Source organism: Leuciscus leuciscus (genome assembly GCF_965113295.1).
Source record: "Leuciscus leuciscus genome assembly, chromosome: 10".
In the NCBI taxonomy this organism is placed as follows: Eukaryota; Metazoa; Chordata; class Actinopteri; order Cypriniformes; family Leuciscidae; genus Leuciscus; species Leuciscus leuciscus.
In genome coordinates, this window is record NC_138734.1 from 40,685,334 (window position 1) to 40,704,368 (window position 19,035).

At 39.4% G+C, this 19,035-nt stretch overlaps 1 protein-coding gene across 1 annotated transcript in view; it reads right to left on the minus strand.

The window, feature by feature from the left end:
* Positions 1-1,871: 1,871 nt before the first annotated feature.
* The window catches only part of ttc9b (tetratricopeptide repeat domain 9B), a 36,410-nt gene continuing 19,246 nt past the window's right edge, over positions 1,872-19,035 (minus strand). The window contains exons 2-3 of the mRNA XM_082182633.1: positions 9,448-9,630; positions 1,872-6,073 (exon numbers count right to left, since the gene is read on the minus strand). Coding sequence (XP_082038759.1) covers positions 5,979-6,073; positions 9,448-9,630 — 278 coding nt within the window. The 3' untranslated portion in view covers positions 1,872-5,978. The remainder of the gene's footprint in view (positions 6,074-9,447; positions 9,631-19,035) is intronic.

Here is a 19,035-nt window from a genome sequence, read left to right on the forward strand (position 1 = left end):
AAGTCAATGGTGACAGACACAGCATGTCCCGCTGAGAGAGAGAGAGAGAGAGAGAGAGAGAGAGAGAGAGAGAGAGAGAGAGAGAGGAGAGAGAGAGAGAGAGAGAGAGAGAGAGAGAGAGAGAGAGAGAGAGAGAGAGAGAGAGAGAGAGAGAGAGAGAGAGAGAGAGAGAGAGAGAGAGAGAGAGAGAGGAGAGAGAGAGAAGCTGATGGATACAGATGCGACACCTCGACTGTTTGCACATTAAAGCAATAGTTCACCAAAAAATGTATATTCTGGCATCATTTACTCACCCTCATGTCGACCTTTATGAACACAAAGATTGTTTGTAAATTGTCCAAACTGCTCTCCATCGGCATACCAGGGGTTGTCAAGCTTAACATGTACAAACAGTATGATAAAAGTATAGTCAATATAACTCATGCACCATATTAAAAGCCTTCCAAAGCCATCTGATAGTTCTGTGTGAGGTGCAGACCAACATTTTAGCTTTCATTTCTCATTCATTTACAATGTCGTGTCATGTGTGGGATGCTGCAAAAGACACCAGACGTGAGCATAATGTTCAAAGACACTTATCAAGTGAATGTTTACATAGACAAACAATTAAAAAGTTGCTTGAAAATGATGCAGGGCAGTGGAGGTACGACGCAAGGTCTCAACTCGCTCAACTCGAAGAAAAAAGACGCTTTTTTTTTTAAGTTAGGGGCTGTTCCCACAAGAGTGCATTTTTGCATTCCACTGCAGCATTTTCTATTGTTTTTCTATGTAAACATGCGTTAGACAGACACGTTCGACCATTGAGCTTGCATCTTTTTCGGCATCTCGTGTATGACCCAACATTATAAAAATACTGCGCTCAAGTTAAAGGTGCACGGTTATAAAACAAAAGCGTATGCATTATGCAGAAGAACATTGTTTTGGTTGCGCTTCGGCTCTACATGACTGTGCGGATGAATATGGTTCTTTCTCATAACTAAAAAAAGAGAGAGATTATCCTTCTGCTCATAAAACTAACTACAGGCTTCCAGTTTAGATTCGAAAGGATCTCAAGCTGACTAGCTGAAGACATTACTGTAGCTTTACCCATTAGTAGACCTTGAAAATAAACTCCAGCACAGCGCTACAACAACCATAATGAAACAGCCTTCCACAATATATAATGATTTACAGTGAACTCTGTTAGAGAGCTACATATGGCAATTTAACGGTTCAATAAACTATCTTACTCGCCTGTTGAGTAAGAAAAACTCCATCTCTGCGTCGCTTTTACAACATTTAAAATCCCTCAGTTCTCGCCATCTCCGTAAACCCAAGCTAATGTTGATTCTTGTATTATTACGAGCTCTGTCGTTCTCTTTTCTCCAGCAGACTCTCCTCTGTTCAGCGTTTGTTTTTAAAAGGTGTTTCTCCTGAGGTTGGAGATTTAGCTGCTCCATGTCAAGCTTTCTCACTCTTTGTGACAACTAACCTCTGCCATTCCCACACCAGACACACACACACACACACACAGAGCAACTTTTCTCTATTTACTGATATAACGAGGCGCACGGACAAGTGACGTATGTATGCAATTCCCTGTCCCCGACTGGTCTAGAATATAAACACTTATAATAGGCTTACCATAGTGAATCAGGGTAAGACAAAAACATGTTTTGGAAGAAGGATTGATGATATATTGACTTAAATTTTGTTCATTTTAAAGACAGTGGTTCAACAGTAATAGTTCAGTTCTCATAATGAGAAAATGGGACATCAGAATGTCATTTACCTTTTGTTGGATTTGTATGGGCTGTAGTTTCCTTGTCATTGTGATTCTACTCTAAATGTTTGGTTTTGCATACAAAAAATACACTTACAAAAGTTTCTCTTTTTAAACTTTATTTGTAGACTTCATAAACCAATCAATAGTGCATTCCTGGACTGACTTGCAGGTAAACGTTTGCAGTTCGCAGGTCTTCTGATGTCCGGTGGAAGCATGTACAGTACTTCCCAAAAGAGGCATTGAATGACTGCAGTAATGCATTAACATTGTAGTAACCGGAACAACCAGAGGGTCCAAGTCTCTCTCTCCAGAACAGGCAAGAAAAAAAGGAAAAAGAAACCAGTGGATTTGTCTCTCTCTTTCAGGACAGTAGGGTACCCTCACCCCTTCTTCCTCTTCAGCGAAATCCCTATTGCAATTCTCTCCAGACACATCCCAGACGACCTTTCTTTCTGGAGGTCAAAGGGCAAACCCTGAATCCTTGGACTGGCAATCAGACAAAAAAAACAAGGCTAAGACATCACAAATAAGTCAAGATACAAGAGGAAAACTCAACATATACACAGGTACAAAGCTGCCCCTCACAATGTTAAATATATTTTCCATAAATCTTCTTTATGTATCCTTCTCATTTTCTCTCTCACATATTGATAAAAAAAACTATTTAATAAAGTAAAGCTTTCGACAACCATTTTAATATGTCTTTAAACCGCACAAGTCTACTTTGACATTCAACAAACACATACCTCAAGTGACATCCAAGAAAAAGTAAAGTACAGTTAAGTTTATTTGCTTGTCCATAAACCAGTTTGTGCTTTTGTTGTTGTCTATTGACAACAGTCAGATTTAATGTTTCTCCATCTGTGCAGAAAGAGATCCAGCACATGGGGACATATGGACCACAGCTGAAAGAAGCAAAGGTGTTGACCGATATTCCATACAGGACATTGTCAGCATTGCTCGGTTACAGACGAAATGACCTTTATCATGTACAGAAATCCAAAGAACATATCAAAGGTAAGGTGGAGAGAGAACGGCCACAAAACAGAGGAGACAAGAGACACAGCTGGAAAGAAGGAAAGAGTCAGAACAGCCAACACACTCTCATGGCAATTCGTAACCACTTTACATTTTGGTGTATGAATTTGTACAATGTCATTTGTAGGTTTTCGTACGATATGCGTAAGCCCCACTGAAGGTTAGGGTTTAGGGGTCGGGTTAGAGGATGACCTTCATGCTTACTTTTTTCAGAAAAATCATACGTTTCCGTACAAATCACATCATACAAAATTGCCACCACGCAAAATAGTTACATTATCTCATGAGGATCGGGTTGGAACAGCACAGAAATTGATCACTGGATTTCTCATGCCAATTTGTTCATGACTACATTATCAAGAGTTGATTTGAGCATTAAAAGGTGCACTAAGTAAGCTTTTAGGTTACACTTTATTTTGACGGTCACCTTTAGACATTCTGTTGACTGTAAGTACCGTTATACCTACATGTCAACTAACTCTCTTTAGTGTATTAGGGTGTGTTCACACTTGTAGTTCAGTTCGTTTGGACATTTGTCCTGGTCCACTTAGGAGTTCACATTGGCATTTTAACACCGAAGCTAAAGGCATAGGGATGTGTTCACAACCTTATTGGACGGCTTTTATTTAGTATATTTCACGGCAGAACTTACCGAACATCCAAAACAATGCTGTACTCTGAGCTAAATGCGCTCGTTGTATGTGCGTAGGCTACATATGATGGTATTTTGGCCAGCTGAGAACTCATGAAGAGCTTATAAAATGTGTAAAGGAGTTAAAACAGCGGCAGGAATCCCTCCATCACACACACACACACACACACACACACACACAGATCTGCTGCGAGGAGACGCGGTTCTGATGCCTGTACTGATCTGTGATGGGCAACATCGCGACTATGAAAAGAAAAAACAGGTGTGCTTAAGCATTCTGTCCTTTTTAGGGTCGCATCTTGTGACATCATGTCCCGTTTTTGGTTTGTTTACATGTCTTTGGTCCGCGTTGTGTTCATGTTTCATTCTAAACGCACAAGTTTGTTTGGAAGCGGACCGAGGCCGCTGAAAAGCTTGTTTGTTGTACACCAGGGTTCGGATGGCAGCGTTCACACTTATTCAAATGAACCTCACTAACAGAGCAATCACACCAGGGTTCGTTTTAATCCAACCAAACATGCCAAGTGTGAACACACTCTTAGTTGAGTATTAGTAGACTGTTAGGGGTGGGGATAGGGGTAGTAGAATAAGCTGACAAAGCTATACTTGCAAACTGACTTATAGTCAGTAGAAAGTCTGTTGGAGAACGATCACAGTAAAGCAGATATTAAGCAGACACTCCACTAATAATCTAATGAGAGTTAGTTGACATGTTGGTGCAACGTATAGTCAACAGAATATCTAAAGGGGACCATCAAAATAAAGTGTTACCAGTTTTTGTTTTTATTCATCCCAGAGAAGTATATACTGACACCTACTGGTGAGGATGTATGATATTTATGTATTCATTTGTTTATGTTTTGTGAAGTGCATTGAGCACTGAAAAAGTACTATAATATAATGAACATATTATTATTATTATTGATATTGTTGTCTTTATTACTATTAGACATGTTGATCTGAACATGGCGGCCCCTATGAGTGGGCAACCCACTCCATGTGGAATAAATCAGCTTTTATTAGACTACTGATATTACTGGAGTCTTGATTGCATGTGAGTATTCATAATTTTTATTATATAAACTAAATAAAAGTTCTGCTCAGTGTAGGTATTAAACTTTTGAATGAAGAAAATATAACAATGCACCTTATTTTATCAGTGCCACTGCAATAAAGAGATTAACTAGTTTTGAATCTCATCAGTGCGTCTTCTCATCTGAATCCCCAGAGTCCCACTGACACAATTAAATCTGCCTGATATTAGGTCAGATTTATAATTTCATCTGTCTTCCCCCATCTTCTCAAAGCCATTAATCCAAACTAGACTGACATGAGCTGTCAAAGGCATCTGCACATTCAAATGCATTCAACAAAAGATCATCAAGAGTTTTCATAACAAACCATGAAGAGGAGGACAAACACGTAATGCTTTTGTGAAACATTAATGGTTGTCACAACTACAATTCTCAGAGTTTTACTTATCGCTATTTTGTAACACTGATGTTTGGGGTGAATATATAATAAGTTTCACAGACCTTATCAAGCACTTCGTATGTTGTGGATCCCGTTTCTTGCGGAAACACAAGCATTTCAATATGGCTCCATTAGTTATTAATATTCCCACAGGCTGCATAACCATTGTGACATCATCAGGAAGCTCTTAAAGGGGAGGGGCTAAGCGACAGTCCAATACGAGGGAAATGGACAACGAGGTTCACAAAACACCTGCTAACATTAGTACGGACAATGTTGTACCTTTGAGAAAGGGAAAGATAACAACTTCCTCAAACCACTATAGTACAGCAAACTGAGAGGAAAAACAAAATCGATATCAAAGGACAAATTACAAACACTTGAATTAGCCCTTGAATTGAAACAGTTCAGAAATTGAGTTGAGATATGCCCAAATTCAAGAGAGAGAAAAAGGAGACGAAGTAACAAGCGTTGGCAGGCGAGCGTGAGATCTAGTTGTGAAACATTGCTTTTTTCTCTGTATTGAGTAGAGAGGGTATTTCTCAATGGATCAGAGTGAGTTCAAAGGTCACTAGCCTAATCGTTGACCTTCATCATCTGCAAGTATAAGTAGCAGTGTGGCTTTGATACGTGTGCTTTCCTTTCACTCTATTCTTTACCTATAGACTCAATTCAGCCACCCATGTTTTTCATTATGCACATTTTAATATCCTTATTCGATCATGTCATTTTAAATTCTAATGTCAGATCCCCCCCAGTGTTTATACAATTATAATAGAGCATTTCCTCTTTTCATCAGTCAGATTCTCAATACCTGGGAAATGAAAGCACCGGGGACGTTGGATTTAAAGGGACAGAGCGAGAAAAGACAGTCGCTGGGTGCTGTGCTGTAGCTGTGCCCGTTTCAGTCCGCTTTCAGAGGGGGCGCGGCACATGTGTCCTGGTTGTCCACGGGATGGGGGGCATTGTGGGAAAAGGGGGAGAGACTCGAGAGGAGAGGTTTTCTATCAGGGTTAGAGCGAGGCATGAGGGGCGGAGCAGTGGGCGTCTTTAACCCAAGGACTCTTTCCCGCTCTCACGCACCTGATGACTGCTCTTACTCATCTTCATCTCCGTCAGCTGGATGTATCGCAGCACGTTTGTGTCTGGATAGAGAGAAGATGAAGTACAGAATATAAGAAGGGAGGAAGAAATAAAGACACCAGCATCAAAGCTGCGTTCACACTGCCAGTGACTTTGGCCCTTTTACACCTGGGGCCCTATCTTATTCCTATTTTGCACCCGACGCACAGCGGACTTTTCCCTCCACAGACGCACGTCGGTAAATTAGGAAATTAACTTGCGCTCCCGGGGGCGGTTCAGCGAAAAGAGGAGGCGTGTTCCGGCGCAAACGTTCCCTGGTGCTATTTTGCAGGTTTAGAAAACAATTCCGCCACTGACCAGGAAAAACCTAGTCTAAAGTCAGTGGCACGTTGCGCATGTTATTCATATGCTATTTCAAGGGCGCATGCTTGGCCATAACCAATGTAGCGTGTGCACAACGCGCATGCACTTTGCTTCTCTCATCTAGCCTACACACAGACGCAGCAGTTCTCATTCTTGGAAAACCATACATTATTACAGGGAAAAATATTAACACACGAGAGAAATCATTGTGGTGTCCATGAAGATGTGAAAAAATAGGCATAAATCTAGCTTACACATTCACCCAAATTATTATACGCCTGTTTAACCGAAGCTAATTTGGGTGGGTTTCTCCCGTCCCCATACAACGTCACTTCTCTGTCTTTTATGGCCCTGACGAGAACGTCGGTCTCCTCGGCTGTGAACCGCTCCTGGCAAATCCGCCGTTATAATAGCAATCCGCCATGGAACAAGCGCGCCTGCTCTTAAAGGGAATGTGAGATGACGCTCTGATTGGTTTATTTCACGTTACGCCCAAACCACACCTGAGTAATGTAGCTACTTCAGACCAACACATTTTAGATTTGCGTCGGGCGCAAGAGTCATTTATCCCGCCGGTATAATAGCAACAGCGGCTGAGATCCGCCCACAAAGTTACTTGTGTTTCGCGCTTGATACTTGCGTTTCAGATCGTTAAAATAGGGCCCCTGGTGTTAAGATTTAATACCAGGTTAATCGTTTTGTTTGATCGCATCACAGGTAGACGAGGGAAACATACACTATAAACAATTATCGTGATTTTAACAGTAAAAGACTGTAAAAATGCTACGGTGAAAAACTGTTAATTGGTTAACAGAAAGTTTCCGCACTATATACGGTGAATAATTGTGATATATCTAACCGTACATTTAATGTATTTTTACAGTAAATTCGGTTACATTTATAGTTTTTGGAAGTGAAAAAGAAACAAGTCATTGTATAATTTACAGTGAAAAACCATAAATTGACATTCCCACAATTCCTTGCGTGACACTTCACATTTGATGCATTTTTAGTTTTTCTTTGTTTTTCTAATCGGTTATGTACATTAGGGTTTTATGTTACATTTAATGTTGTTAAATGAATGTTTATGGCGTTTTTTTCATTTTATGTGTGTTTAGTGTGTGTGTGGATGACACTGTGCAGCTTCTATACATTAGTATTAACTTTCTTGTGTATAAGCTGCTTGTGATGAGCTTTGATTTATCATGTGACTCTTATCTCCGCTGTGATTGGTGGATGTCAGTGTATTACAATGGTACAAAACAGAAATTAGTACTTCAATAGGTGGGTAAATTAACATTATAGCAGATAATGAAATATGTTTTTTACTGTAAATTTAAGTTAAGCCTGTAAAACCTAAAATGTTGCTACCGTATTTTACGGTAAATTTTTGGCAACCACAGCTGCTGTTTTTTACCGTAAATTTTTTTTTACAGCGTAGATGAGTAGGCGTCTTTTGCAGCTGTTTGATCACATGAGCTTTAACACTACGAAAGCAATCTGGTCGGATTTCGAGTGGACAAGCTCAAAACATTTAAGACCCCGTTTACACCTGTATTTAGCGTCGTCCACTTGTGACACGATCGACCAAAACGCATCTTAATACCAGGTGTAAACAGGGTCTTTGTTACTGCATGTTGCCAGTGGCTGGTGGAGAGATCGCCTGCTGCTAAAAAACATGTTGGAGGGAAAAGACTAAATATTTATGAAATCAGAACATGCTTAATATTATGAAAATGCATGAACGAGAAACAACGAGTGCTCTTTGCCATCGCGGCCATTTATCTGCAGTGAAAGTGCAAGCGTTGGTCTATTTGGGTTCACAAAACCATTTAGGCTCGTACCACTTTCACTGTATGTACACAGAAACATATAATAAATTATAGGAAAGTTGCTGACCGCTAAAATAACTTTTTCTACATCACACCGCCAACACTCTCCACTACAGGATGTATAGATGGATCACATGTGCTCCACTGACTCCTATTGGTTGTTGCTCCCAAAAGCCGCTCTTCATTTGCATAAAGATAAACATAACTTTGTTGCATCGCCAACGGTCACTGTCAGAAATCGCCAGCTCTCTATTGAAAATCAATGTCGCTGCGTGTCGCTGGCAGTGTGAACGCAGCTTAAGACTAACCCTTCTTAAAATCTTTAGTTGCTTCAGTAAGCATGCACATGAACAAACATAAATACAGGTCAATGGTTTATAACATAACAGCCATAATATAACACTAGACATGCACATATTCTATATATCAGTGGTTCTGAACGTTTGGGTCGCAGAAGATTCGTTATTGTTAACTAAAACTATTATTATTGAAATTGAAATAAGCTGAAATAAAATAAAAATGTAATATTAGGTGAAAAACTAACTGAAATAAAACAAGTTGTTATAAATTACTAAAATTACTAAAGTAAAAAAAAAAAATTATAATTTAAGAAATAATAAAAATAACAAAAGCATAAATTACTGAAAATATAAAAAAATAAAAGCTAATTCAAAATATTAATAAATAACATAACTGTATATAAATAATACTAAAATAACAGTGGGTCGTGGCTGTTTTGGAGCAAATAGTATATTAATAAATATTATGCATAATTAATAATAATATACAGTGTTGGATTTAAAGGGCATTTTGGTTTACTTTTGTAAAATAAACTTTATAAAAATTGTTTTAATTCATGCATGCTCATTTCTCATATATTTTTATAATTACATTACCTCCGCATCACCTAACACTCACCTAACACTCAAGTTAATCTTCAAAAACATTCATAATTTTATAACACAGTTAAATGTAAAATCTCAAAGATGAATATCATTTTTCAATGTTATAAGTTTTGTATCTAATTTCACTGGTGGCATTTAAAAAAAAATGTATTTAGACAAAACAGAGAATATTGGCCACAGCATGAAGATAATTAGCAGCTAATCAGCCAGAATTGCAATATTGTTGAATCCCTAATACACAATTTAGTGTTGAGTCACAGTTTAGTGTTGAGTCACAATGCAAAAGCATTTGAGAAGCGCCACTGTATATGATATTAAGGCGATCATAAAGCCCACCTGTGGGTTCACGGCACTTGGCATCGCGTAGGTAACGCAGGGCACACTCGTAGTCTCCGAGGTGGTAGAAGGCAATCCCAGCACGGTACATGGCCTTAAAGTGATCCTGCTGGTGTCCGAGGACCTTCAAACAGTATTCCTTAACCCGCTCATAATTCACCAGCTCCGACTGCAGCAAGCAGGCTATGAGGAACGAGAGAAACAGAAGAAAGGGGAATTAGTACGATGAAAAGGACACGACTAAACAATAACAACAAACAGCTAGGGAGAAAAATAGACATGAAATATATTGGTCCAAAACCCTGGTGTGAGAGATGAAGCAGAATTAAAGGGCAGTGTGTTTTCTCACAGTCATCAGTTGCACTGAAGTTCTGAGAGCAGCAGTTTTTAATGCCATTGGTTTCAGATAACCACATTAGCACAAAGTGAAGGTCTAATTGCATCTTTTAGCCACTCTAGGCTCAGTGACACAGATGAAGTAATTGTTTTATCTGCCGTCTAAAGAGAAAATAAACCAAACGAGACACATCCTAATCTGCTTAAAAGTGTTGGATGTGTCTGAAAATGTGCATGCTGTGTATCTAACAGGGGCGCAGGTCTAAAGGGTTTATATATAACCACAATAATAAAAAAATATTTGATGAATCTAATGACAGATCAGATATAGCAGATAATTATATGAAAATTTTCCACATCCATTTTTAATATGTCATTGAATTAATTAAATGTTGGAGTAAAAAAAAAAAAAAAAAAACGCAGCTAATTAGAAGCATTGGCCCTGAAAGAACATCTGCACAGCAAATGAATTACTGCGGCGCCTGCTAGGCAGCTGGTGTGTGTTTTCAACCCTTCATCCAATGACGGTTATTTATTCCAACAGCAGATGACATGGCTGGACACTGATGGCAGGGGCTGGGAAACTCAATTTCATATTTCAGTGTTAGCTCACTGGTTGTGTTGTGTGTGTTTAGCATGTGTTCAGGAGTTTAACACCCTGCAATTCAGTTGATCTCTTGCATGAGCTCACTTCTAATTATGACCTGAATTCACCTCTCACGTTATTTTTATGCACCAGCTAAATTAAGGAATGATGTACCACAGTCTTATGCTAAGGCTCCATTTATTTAATACAGTAAAAACAGTAATATTGTGAAATATTATTTCAATTAAAAATAAATGTTTTCTATTGCAGTATCTTTTAAAATGTAATTTATTCCTGTGATCAAAGCTGAATTTTCAGCATCCTTACTCCAGTCTACAGTGTCACATGATCCTTCAGAAATCATTCTAATATTCTGATTTGCTGCTCAAGAAACATTTTTTTATTGTTATAAATGTTGAAAAAAAGTTGTGCTGCTTAATATTTTTGTGGAAACCATGATAAAAAAAAATTCAGGATTCTTTGATAAATAGAGAGTTTAAAAAAATGCAATTTATTTGAAATAGAAATTTGCTTGTTTGACTGCCACTTTTGATCAATTTAATGCATCCTTGGTGAATAAAATGTAATTTCAAGAAATGTGTTTACCCCAAACTTTTTCAACAATATATATATATATATATATATATATATATATATATATATATATATATATATATATATATATATATATATATATAAGAAGATTTCAGATGCAAAAGCCTCTAAGTGCCATTTGAAATTTCCATCTAGAATGATCATTTTTATCATTTTTATCAAGCTTATATATTTATGTTCACTTATTTCACTTTAATGGCAGTGAAAATTACCTATTAATTGTCATTTAAGTGAAATTACTGAACTTAAATATACGAGCTTGATAAAAAAAAACCTCATATATATATACTCATATCAAAAACATATATATATATTTTTTTTTAATTTTAAGATTTAATTTGATATTTATTTATATAATTAAGGTTTATAGGGTTCATTTGAACTATTAATTATTGCCATCATCAAATATCAAAGTACAGTGAAACCACAGTAAAAATCTATGATCTTGCTGTATCTCATAAATGTGTATCTAGTTCAACACCTGTTTACAGCATCAGTGCGGCGCCACTCTTGAGGTCTGACCCTCGCCAAGGTTAATGTCTGTCAGTGCGGAGCCTGCTGACCAACACACACACACACACACTGACAAAAGATGCAGCTTTATACTGACAATCTCACTCTGTCCTTCCCTGTTACCTTCCACTAACCATCACTCATCCTGTCACTGAAACCCATGTGAAAGTCCTGAGTCAGGGATTTCTGCAGGACATCAGTAGTGACCGAGCACTGGACAGAAAACATCAGTCCATGACGATTTCTCACCACACATATTCTACACTGAAAGTGCCAAACCAGCACAATTTGGATTGAACTCGACACAACCATCTGTAAAAATCACAATTAAATGAGTGACGGACCAATATACGGGTCAGGATCAGGATGATTTATTCAGTACCCAGAAAATGCAGATCGCAGAGAAAAGGAAGGCCGTGTCGTGTGCTGCTGTAGAGACATAAACTAATATAAAGCAAACATCTGCTGACGGCTGTTAACAGCTGTTAAATCAGACACGTATAGTCAGTGGAGGAAAAGGAGAGAAAAACATGTTTTGCCGAACCTAATGAAGGTTATAAAGACAGAAGGACTAACTAATAAGAGCAGCCGTGAGATAAACGATGATTAGATGACAAATTAAAAGCTTTGAGGGAGAAAAATCTCATCTAAATGAGTTCATTATGGCTGAAATTTCATTCCAACTAGAGTTCATCAATCCTTTCTCTCCCACTATATTTTTTGGCTTTTTTCATTTGTTATAATTTCCCTCAAGATAACACAGTACACATTTCAGGACACAAAACGTCACATTTGGCTTTAAGGTTTGTATTGAGTTTCCCTCCTAAGACAATACAGAAATGTACTTATAGATTAAAAGTGCAGTAAGTGATTTCTGAGAAACGCTGTTGAACGTGTATCAGACCGAGCGCCAAAACACACTTGTAGCCAATCAGCAGTAAGGGGCGTGTCCACTCATTAGGGGGAGGTGCCTGTGTTGGGGGCGGGGCTATTGATATAGGGGTCTGACCATTTTGGGTCGGGGAGTGTTTGTTTTTCAGAACAACGTTTCTCAGAAATCACTTTCTGCAGCTTTAAGGGTGTCATTTCATGCGTCTTAACCGTGATCTCCAGTGATTAACTGGGCAGGCATGCCTCTTTTGTTCTGGGATGGAGAGAGAGAGAGAGAGAGAGAGAGAGAGAGAAACTGCCTTTCGGCACACCACCATCACGCTCATCGAGCGTCCTGTCCATCTTCATTCTGGGCAACTGAAACCCTGGCGAGCGCTCAGTGTATTCAGTTTCAGGCAATAATGGTCTAATGGATCCTAACTATTGTGATATCCTGATCTTTCTCTCTGGGCCTTTCTCTCTTTCCACAACACACCTACAAGCGCACACACACTCTGCAGCCTGATTCATCACACAAATGGATAAGGTGTGGCGTTGTGGATATTGAGGACTGCACTTAAGTGTCTGCTGAGTGGCTCTATGCGTGTAATAATGATGGCATCACATATTAATGGACCCGATGCTCTTTATGCTACATCATAGTTATATGAGAACATAACTGCACAGCTTAAACCAGAGCTGGTCCTCAAACACTAACAGGGTCAATCTCGAAATAATCCAACTTCACTGAGGGGGTTTGATAGATTTGTCACCCTTGATGAAGAATCACAAATCTGCTCTGCTATTTATTGACATAGAGAGAAGTCGGTTCTCTTTCATGGTTTGTTAGTTTTCAATCAAAGATCGATTCTTGTGCAAAGAACCCCAAAAAATGGTATGTAACCCAAAAGCGCTGGCAACAGTGGTTCGGCCACGTATACCGAATGAACGAACAACACTTACTTTACCGACTACTCATGCGAACTGGAAGGCCCAACTAATGGCGTCTAAGAAACCTTGGTTAAAAAGATAGAGGCTGACCCCAAAAACTAAATGATGCTTAAATGCAAAGCTTTCAACCGCCAAACTATTATACAAAACTTTTGCAATCCAGCGGCACCAAGAGCAACGCATTGGTTTAGGGACAAATCTCGTCCAAACGTTTGCTAAGGGACTCGCTAAGAGAATGTTTATTTTTGGATGATTTCGAAGATTATTGGCTAGAGTTTTCCAAAAACTGAACAGGTGCAGGGACAGCTGTTGTGTGTGTGTGTGGGAGAGAGAAAGACGTAGGATCGGTTAGCAAATGTTCAGGATTCCCCTCATTTTTACACCTTCACATGAGCAGAAAAGCTACCGGTTAGTCAGTAGAAAGGAAGGGAAATGAGCGAAGCAGGAACGCTGTGGTTTGTGGAGCGCAGAGAATAGCAACAAGGTGAGGGAGTGAGAGCTGGAGGGTAATCGATTTCAAACGCCTCCTACAGGAACATCCATCTCTCTCTCTTTTTTGCACTTTTTGTTATCTTCTCTCCCTCTCTGAGCTGTTTTCCTCTATTGACAGGTGCGGGGCTGACAGCATCAGGTGGAGGAGTGGAACGGTGTTGGTTTGTGGTGATTACCCTGCTGTCACTCGGGTGGTAATTAGTTCTCTCAGTGCTTAATGGCTGATGCAGGGACCCATCAGTCTGAATGACATCGTCCCTCCCTCTGTGTCCTTTCTCACCCGCATCCCGACCTCGTCTTGATCCTCCGCTTCACCTACGCCACTGATTAACACCTACTCTCAACATAGCCAGGCCTTTTACTAAACGGCAAAGGTCTGGTCCCCACCGCAGCTTATTCTGAACAAGAAACAACATGAACAAACTTTGAAATGATGGATGGGTGGATGGATGGATGGATGGGTGGATGGATGGATGGATGGATGGATGGATGGATGGATGGATGGGTGGGTGGGTGGATGGATGGATGGATGGATGGATGGATGGATGGATGGATGGATGGGTGGGTGGGTGGATGGATGGATGGATGGATGGATGGATACATAAACAAACACAACTTTATTTCCAGAATTTCTCATAAAAAAATATACCGGACGTTACATAACGACATCCAATCAGAAAAGAGCTTGCCAGATCGAGATCTGAAGCTGGGACTAAAAATCATCCTCTCCTCCATCTCACCTAGTGATCTAGTCAGATCTAGTCAGCACAAGCAACCACATATGACATCGCACATTAATGTGTTCACAGTTTACAGTGCAATGCTAAACACATGACTCATTTTGCCCATTTTAGCATGATGCGTTTGCTTGTTTACTTAATTAGTCACATGATTTCAATATCATATAAAACACAGCAGTATAAGCTTCCCTCCTCATGCAGTTTTTAATAAGGCAGTAGTTCAACTCTTAGCAAACAAAACATATCAACCCTAAACAGAAACAGTGACAGACTGCTTTAAAAGCAACAATAGCCGGTCTCAGAATAGTTTAGCAGCGGATGAGCTTGAGAGGGTTTTCAGCCTTATTTAACAAGGCTGAGGGACCCTGAGCTCACATGTATAATTCAAACATTAGCAACTGCAAAGTGCTAGTTCCTCTCCCTGCACTGAAGCCTGTTGATAATGGCCTTGTCAGTCGGTGCACTGTGGCTTGAAGGACGCTGCCCTAAATCATGACTTAGCAGCCACTATCGACTGTCTTTTCACCCATCCATCCCTCTATCCCTCCCTCCTCCTCCTCTCCACAGCTTCTCCTCTTTAGCTCACTATTTCTGATTAGGAGAAAATTACCTATTCATATTGAATGAATCTCATTTCCTCTCCGAGTCTGGCAACCGCATAGTCACTTTACCCATTTTCATTTATCATATCGCATACAAAATCATCTTCCTTTCACAGTCTTTCTTCTTATTATATTCACATTTACCACAAATGTAATACGTTTCTAACAGTTTACAGGTGCTATAAATAAATGTCCATGTATAACAGGCAAACATACGCATAACACACCTGACAGATATCACTGGATGAAAAGAGAAACCAGAAAACTAGCCAATCACAATCATTTTTCACATTCGCAAACCAGTACAAGAGTGTTCGTCCACTTTTAGCAGGCTTGGTTCCGGAAGTATTTTCCCCATTCATTTAGACTTTATTAAAGAGTTATAAGCCATGAAGCAAACTTTTGAAAAGGGATTTCAAAATTCAGGTTTTTGGAAGTCGTCTCCGTGTAAACTACAAAAGCACAAATTTGTGAAAACAGTGGCATCATGCGTATGAGTATTACATGTTCAGACTATAGGCAGGCGCAAGTTCTTTACTTGTGGACTCCCAGTCCACATTTTTCTGACATTTTGCCGCTTTATAGCCCGCATGTAGTAATAAACCAACATTATTATCCTTCCAGACAAGATGGCTCAGTGGCAATGCTTTCGACATCTTGCTTGTTTGTATTCACCGTTCTGTAGAAGAACACATAGATGCGCAGGCGTGTAGAGTTTCTTTACAAAGTGACATCGCCATCTACTGGCCTGGCAGCACAATACAGCGTTTTAGACCCTGTTTACACCTGGTATTAAGATGTGTTTTGGTCGATCGGATCACACGTGGATGACGCTAAATACAGGTGTAAACGGGGTCTAAAATGTTTTGAGCTTGTCCACTTTCCACCACTTCCAGAGGTAGTCGAAAACACATCCGACCGGATTGCTTTGGTAGTGTAAACGCTCATGTGGTCGAATGTGATCAAACATCCACAAAAGACTGTCTGCTCTCCACCTACTGATCTAATGCATATGGGACGAGCTCTAGCCAGACGGGATTTAAACTTTGTCGGCTGGAGACTCAAGTTTGGTTTGAAGATGAAAAATGTACCAAGCACAATGTTCTCTCAGCATTCCTGATTTCTAACACACACTCACAGCGATAGGCTGGTGTGACAGAGTGACCTTGAGGTTGCAGAGCAGACACTAAAGCTGATGCTCTCCGTGTGTTTTCTGTCGTCTCCAGTCGCGTTCATTTGTAAATTGCATGAGCTTATTTTGTCCATTAGATTGAAAGATCTAAAAAAAAAACTTTACATTTACCCGCCCATAGAGCCTCCCCTCAAAGAAATCAGGACAGAAGTGGTTGAAAGTGGACAAAAGAGACGGATTAAAACATCAGGTGTAAACGGGAATGTGTCTCCCTCGTCTACTTGTGATCCGATTGAACAAAACGCATATTAATACCAGCTGTAAACATGGCCATAGTCGTTTTCGCTGATCCGCGTGAACGGGAATCGTTTTGAACACAAAACTTTTCAAAAAGGCGAAGGAAAAACTTTCCGTTTTTAGTACATCATTGTCGTGTAAATGTACCCTTAAAAAACAGTTTCTTTCATTGAAAGATATATTTCTTTATTTTTCTACGAGTGACTACGCTTGTTAATTTCTTAGTGTTGCATTGTACATTTTTTATTCACAAAAACAAATTTCTCAATACTTTGCCTAGATTTGATGTCTTTATCGCTGAGATCTCCCTTTTTGTAAAATCTCTTAAACTCATTGACAACAATAAGAAAAACAAGTTTCTTAAGAACTATATATTATTCTTACTGGTTGAGGTGTCACTAGGCATGTTTCAATTACAGATTTGCGCAAAACTTTTGCGATTTTTTCTAAATGTCGACAAAAAACAATTTCGAAATGACGGCGTTTCCATTAACCGATGTTATGCGACTAAAACTTCGTTTTTTCCTCTCGCGATCAGTAAAATCATTCCAAAAATCATGGCAACGGACGTTGGTAGGTTTCCCAGCCACTGCACTAGCCATTATTATTAATCGAAGGAGAAGTATGTGTGTTTTCAAAGCATTAATGGTAAGGAATGACCCTTATTATACTTGAGAGCGGCTCATATGAGGTGTTTCTGGGTGTTTCTCCCTCATTTCTGCTTCGAGGTCTTGATTTTGGCATTTATTTAAGGTTTAGAATCCATTATTCCTGTAATTCTTTTGTCTTTTATGAATTTAATAAAGAACTCTGTCTCGTATTCTGTCCAAACACACCGCGTCATCTACGTCAGGTGACCTGCAAATGCGCAAAAACTGTTTCCATTGCTGTTTTGCGAAATATTTCTTTTTCGTATTGCCTGAAAAACCACCTCATGCGAGCGTAAAAACTTTTTTTGCGATAAATGCGAGTTTTTGTGAAATTGACGTGTTTCCATTGGGCGTAATTTTCAATTCGCAATTTCATTTTTGCGCAATTTGAAGGGTAATGGAAACGCGGCTACTGTTATTTCTCTGTATTGTTTTTTTTTCCCTTTTCTTTTCTTTGCATTTTATGTTAATGTATTCAATGCAGTGCTGTTTCTTTTCTTGCAATTAAAAAAACAAACAGTTTCTCTATGGAGAAAACGAATGTGAATGTTACTGGTGGAAGGGGTGGGGTTTGGAGAAAGCTCTTTAGTAAGAGACTGAAGTAACAGTGATTGCTTGAGTGTGTGATGGTGAAGTCTGCGGTCATGCACTGAACACTGAGCTCACTGCTGCTCTCTGAAGGGACTCGATGAAGCCCACTCACCATATTTTGCTTACCACCCCCTTCCCCCTCTTGTCTTTTCCCTCTGCCTTTCTCTCTCTCTCTGACCATCTGTAATCACAGAACGACAGCCTTGATCACCACACCATGCACATATACTCCGGGGGAGCGGACAGCATATATGACTCTGCAGTTTTTGACCTAATGAGAAAAAACAACCATCTCAGATCCTTATTTCACATTAGTACAGAAAATTACCACCACTTTTGACATCTCAAGCAGACAAAAAACACATTTTGCAGGTATATATGCATTAAATAGTCCCTGGAAAGTGGGCCAGAAATACTGATGATTCATCTTCTCCACATGGGTGTACACAAATGTTTGTCCATTGGGGCGTGTAAAAATGCTCTCTGGAATGAGAATGTCCTTGTCACCTTAATTATAAATAAAAAATCACTGTTGCAACTGATCTAAAGCTGTTAAAGACTGTGATATTTCCCTCCTCTTCCCACAAAACCCTCACAGTCATTGTTGTCTATGGAAAACAGCCTCACATCACCCCTATCTGCAGGGATTACCCACAGTGCAACATGGTTTGCGGGAAGAAAAAGCCTAGATTGCACAGTTAGATCTGCTCGTAAGCTCCAGAAAACATCTCAGAAGAGAGAGAATCGTTGAGCATGTTTAAGAGGAGAGGATGAAATATTAATGCAGCTCACTCCCATAATTCCCCCAAACACCATATGCACATGCTGACTGTAATCAAAACATCCCGGTATGGGCACTTGATCGTATGCCTGTGATTTGAAATGTGCAGAGATAGTTTTTTTTATATATATATATATTCCTTGATTGAATTTTGATGCTGATGTTAGAGGATGATGCTGGCTGGATTTCCAGTCGAAAGCCCTTAAGCGATGCACTTATCACCAGAAGTTTCAGTAAACCATTATGACTGTATGGAAACATCACGATGTAACTTCACTTAGACAAGGGCATTAACAGAGACTTGATGAATAAGCATAATAGCGGAAAGAGATTGATATAGATCCTTAGAGAGCTCCCTTAAAGGGATGGTTCGGAGTAAAATCAACCTAGGGTCCTTTGCACCATGACCTCGAGCCAAACACCGGATGGCGA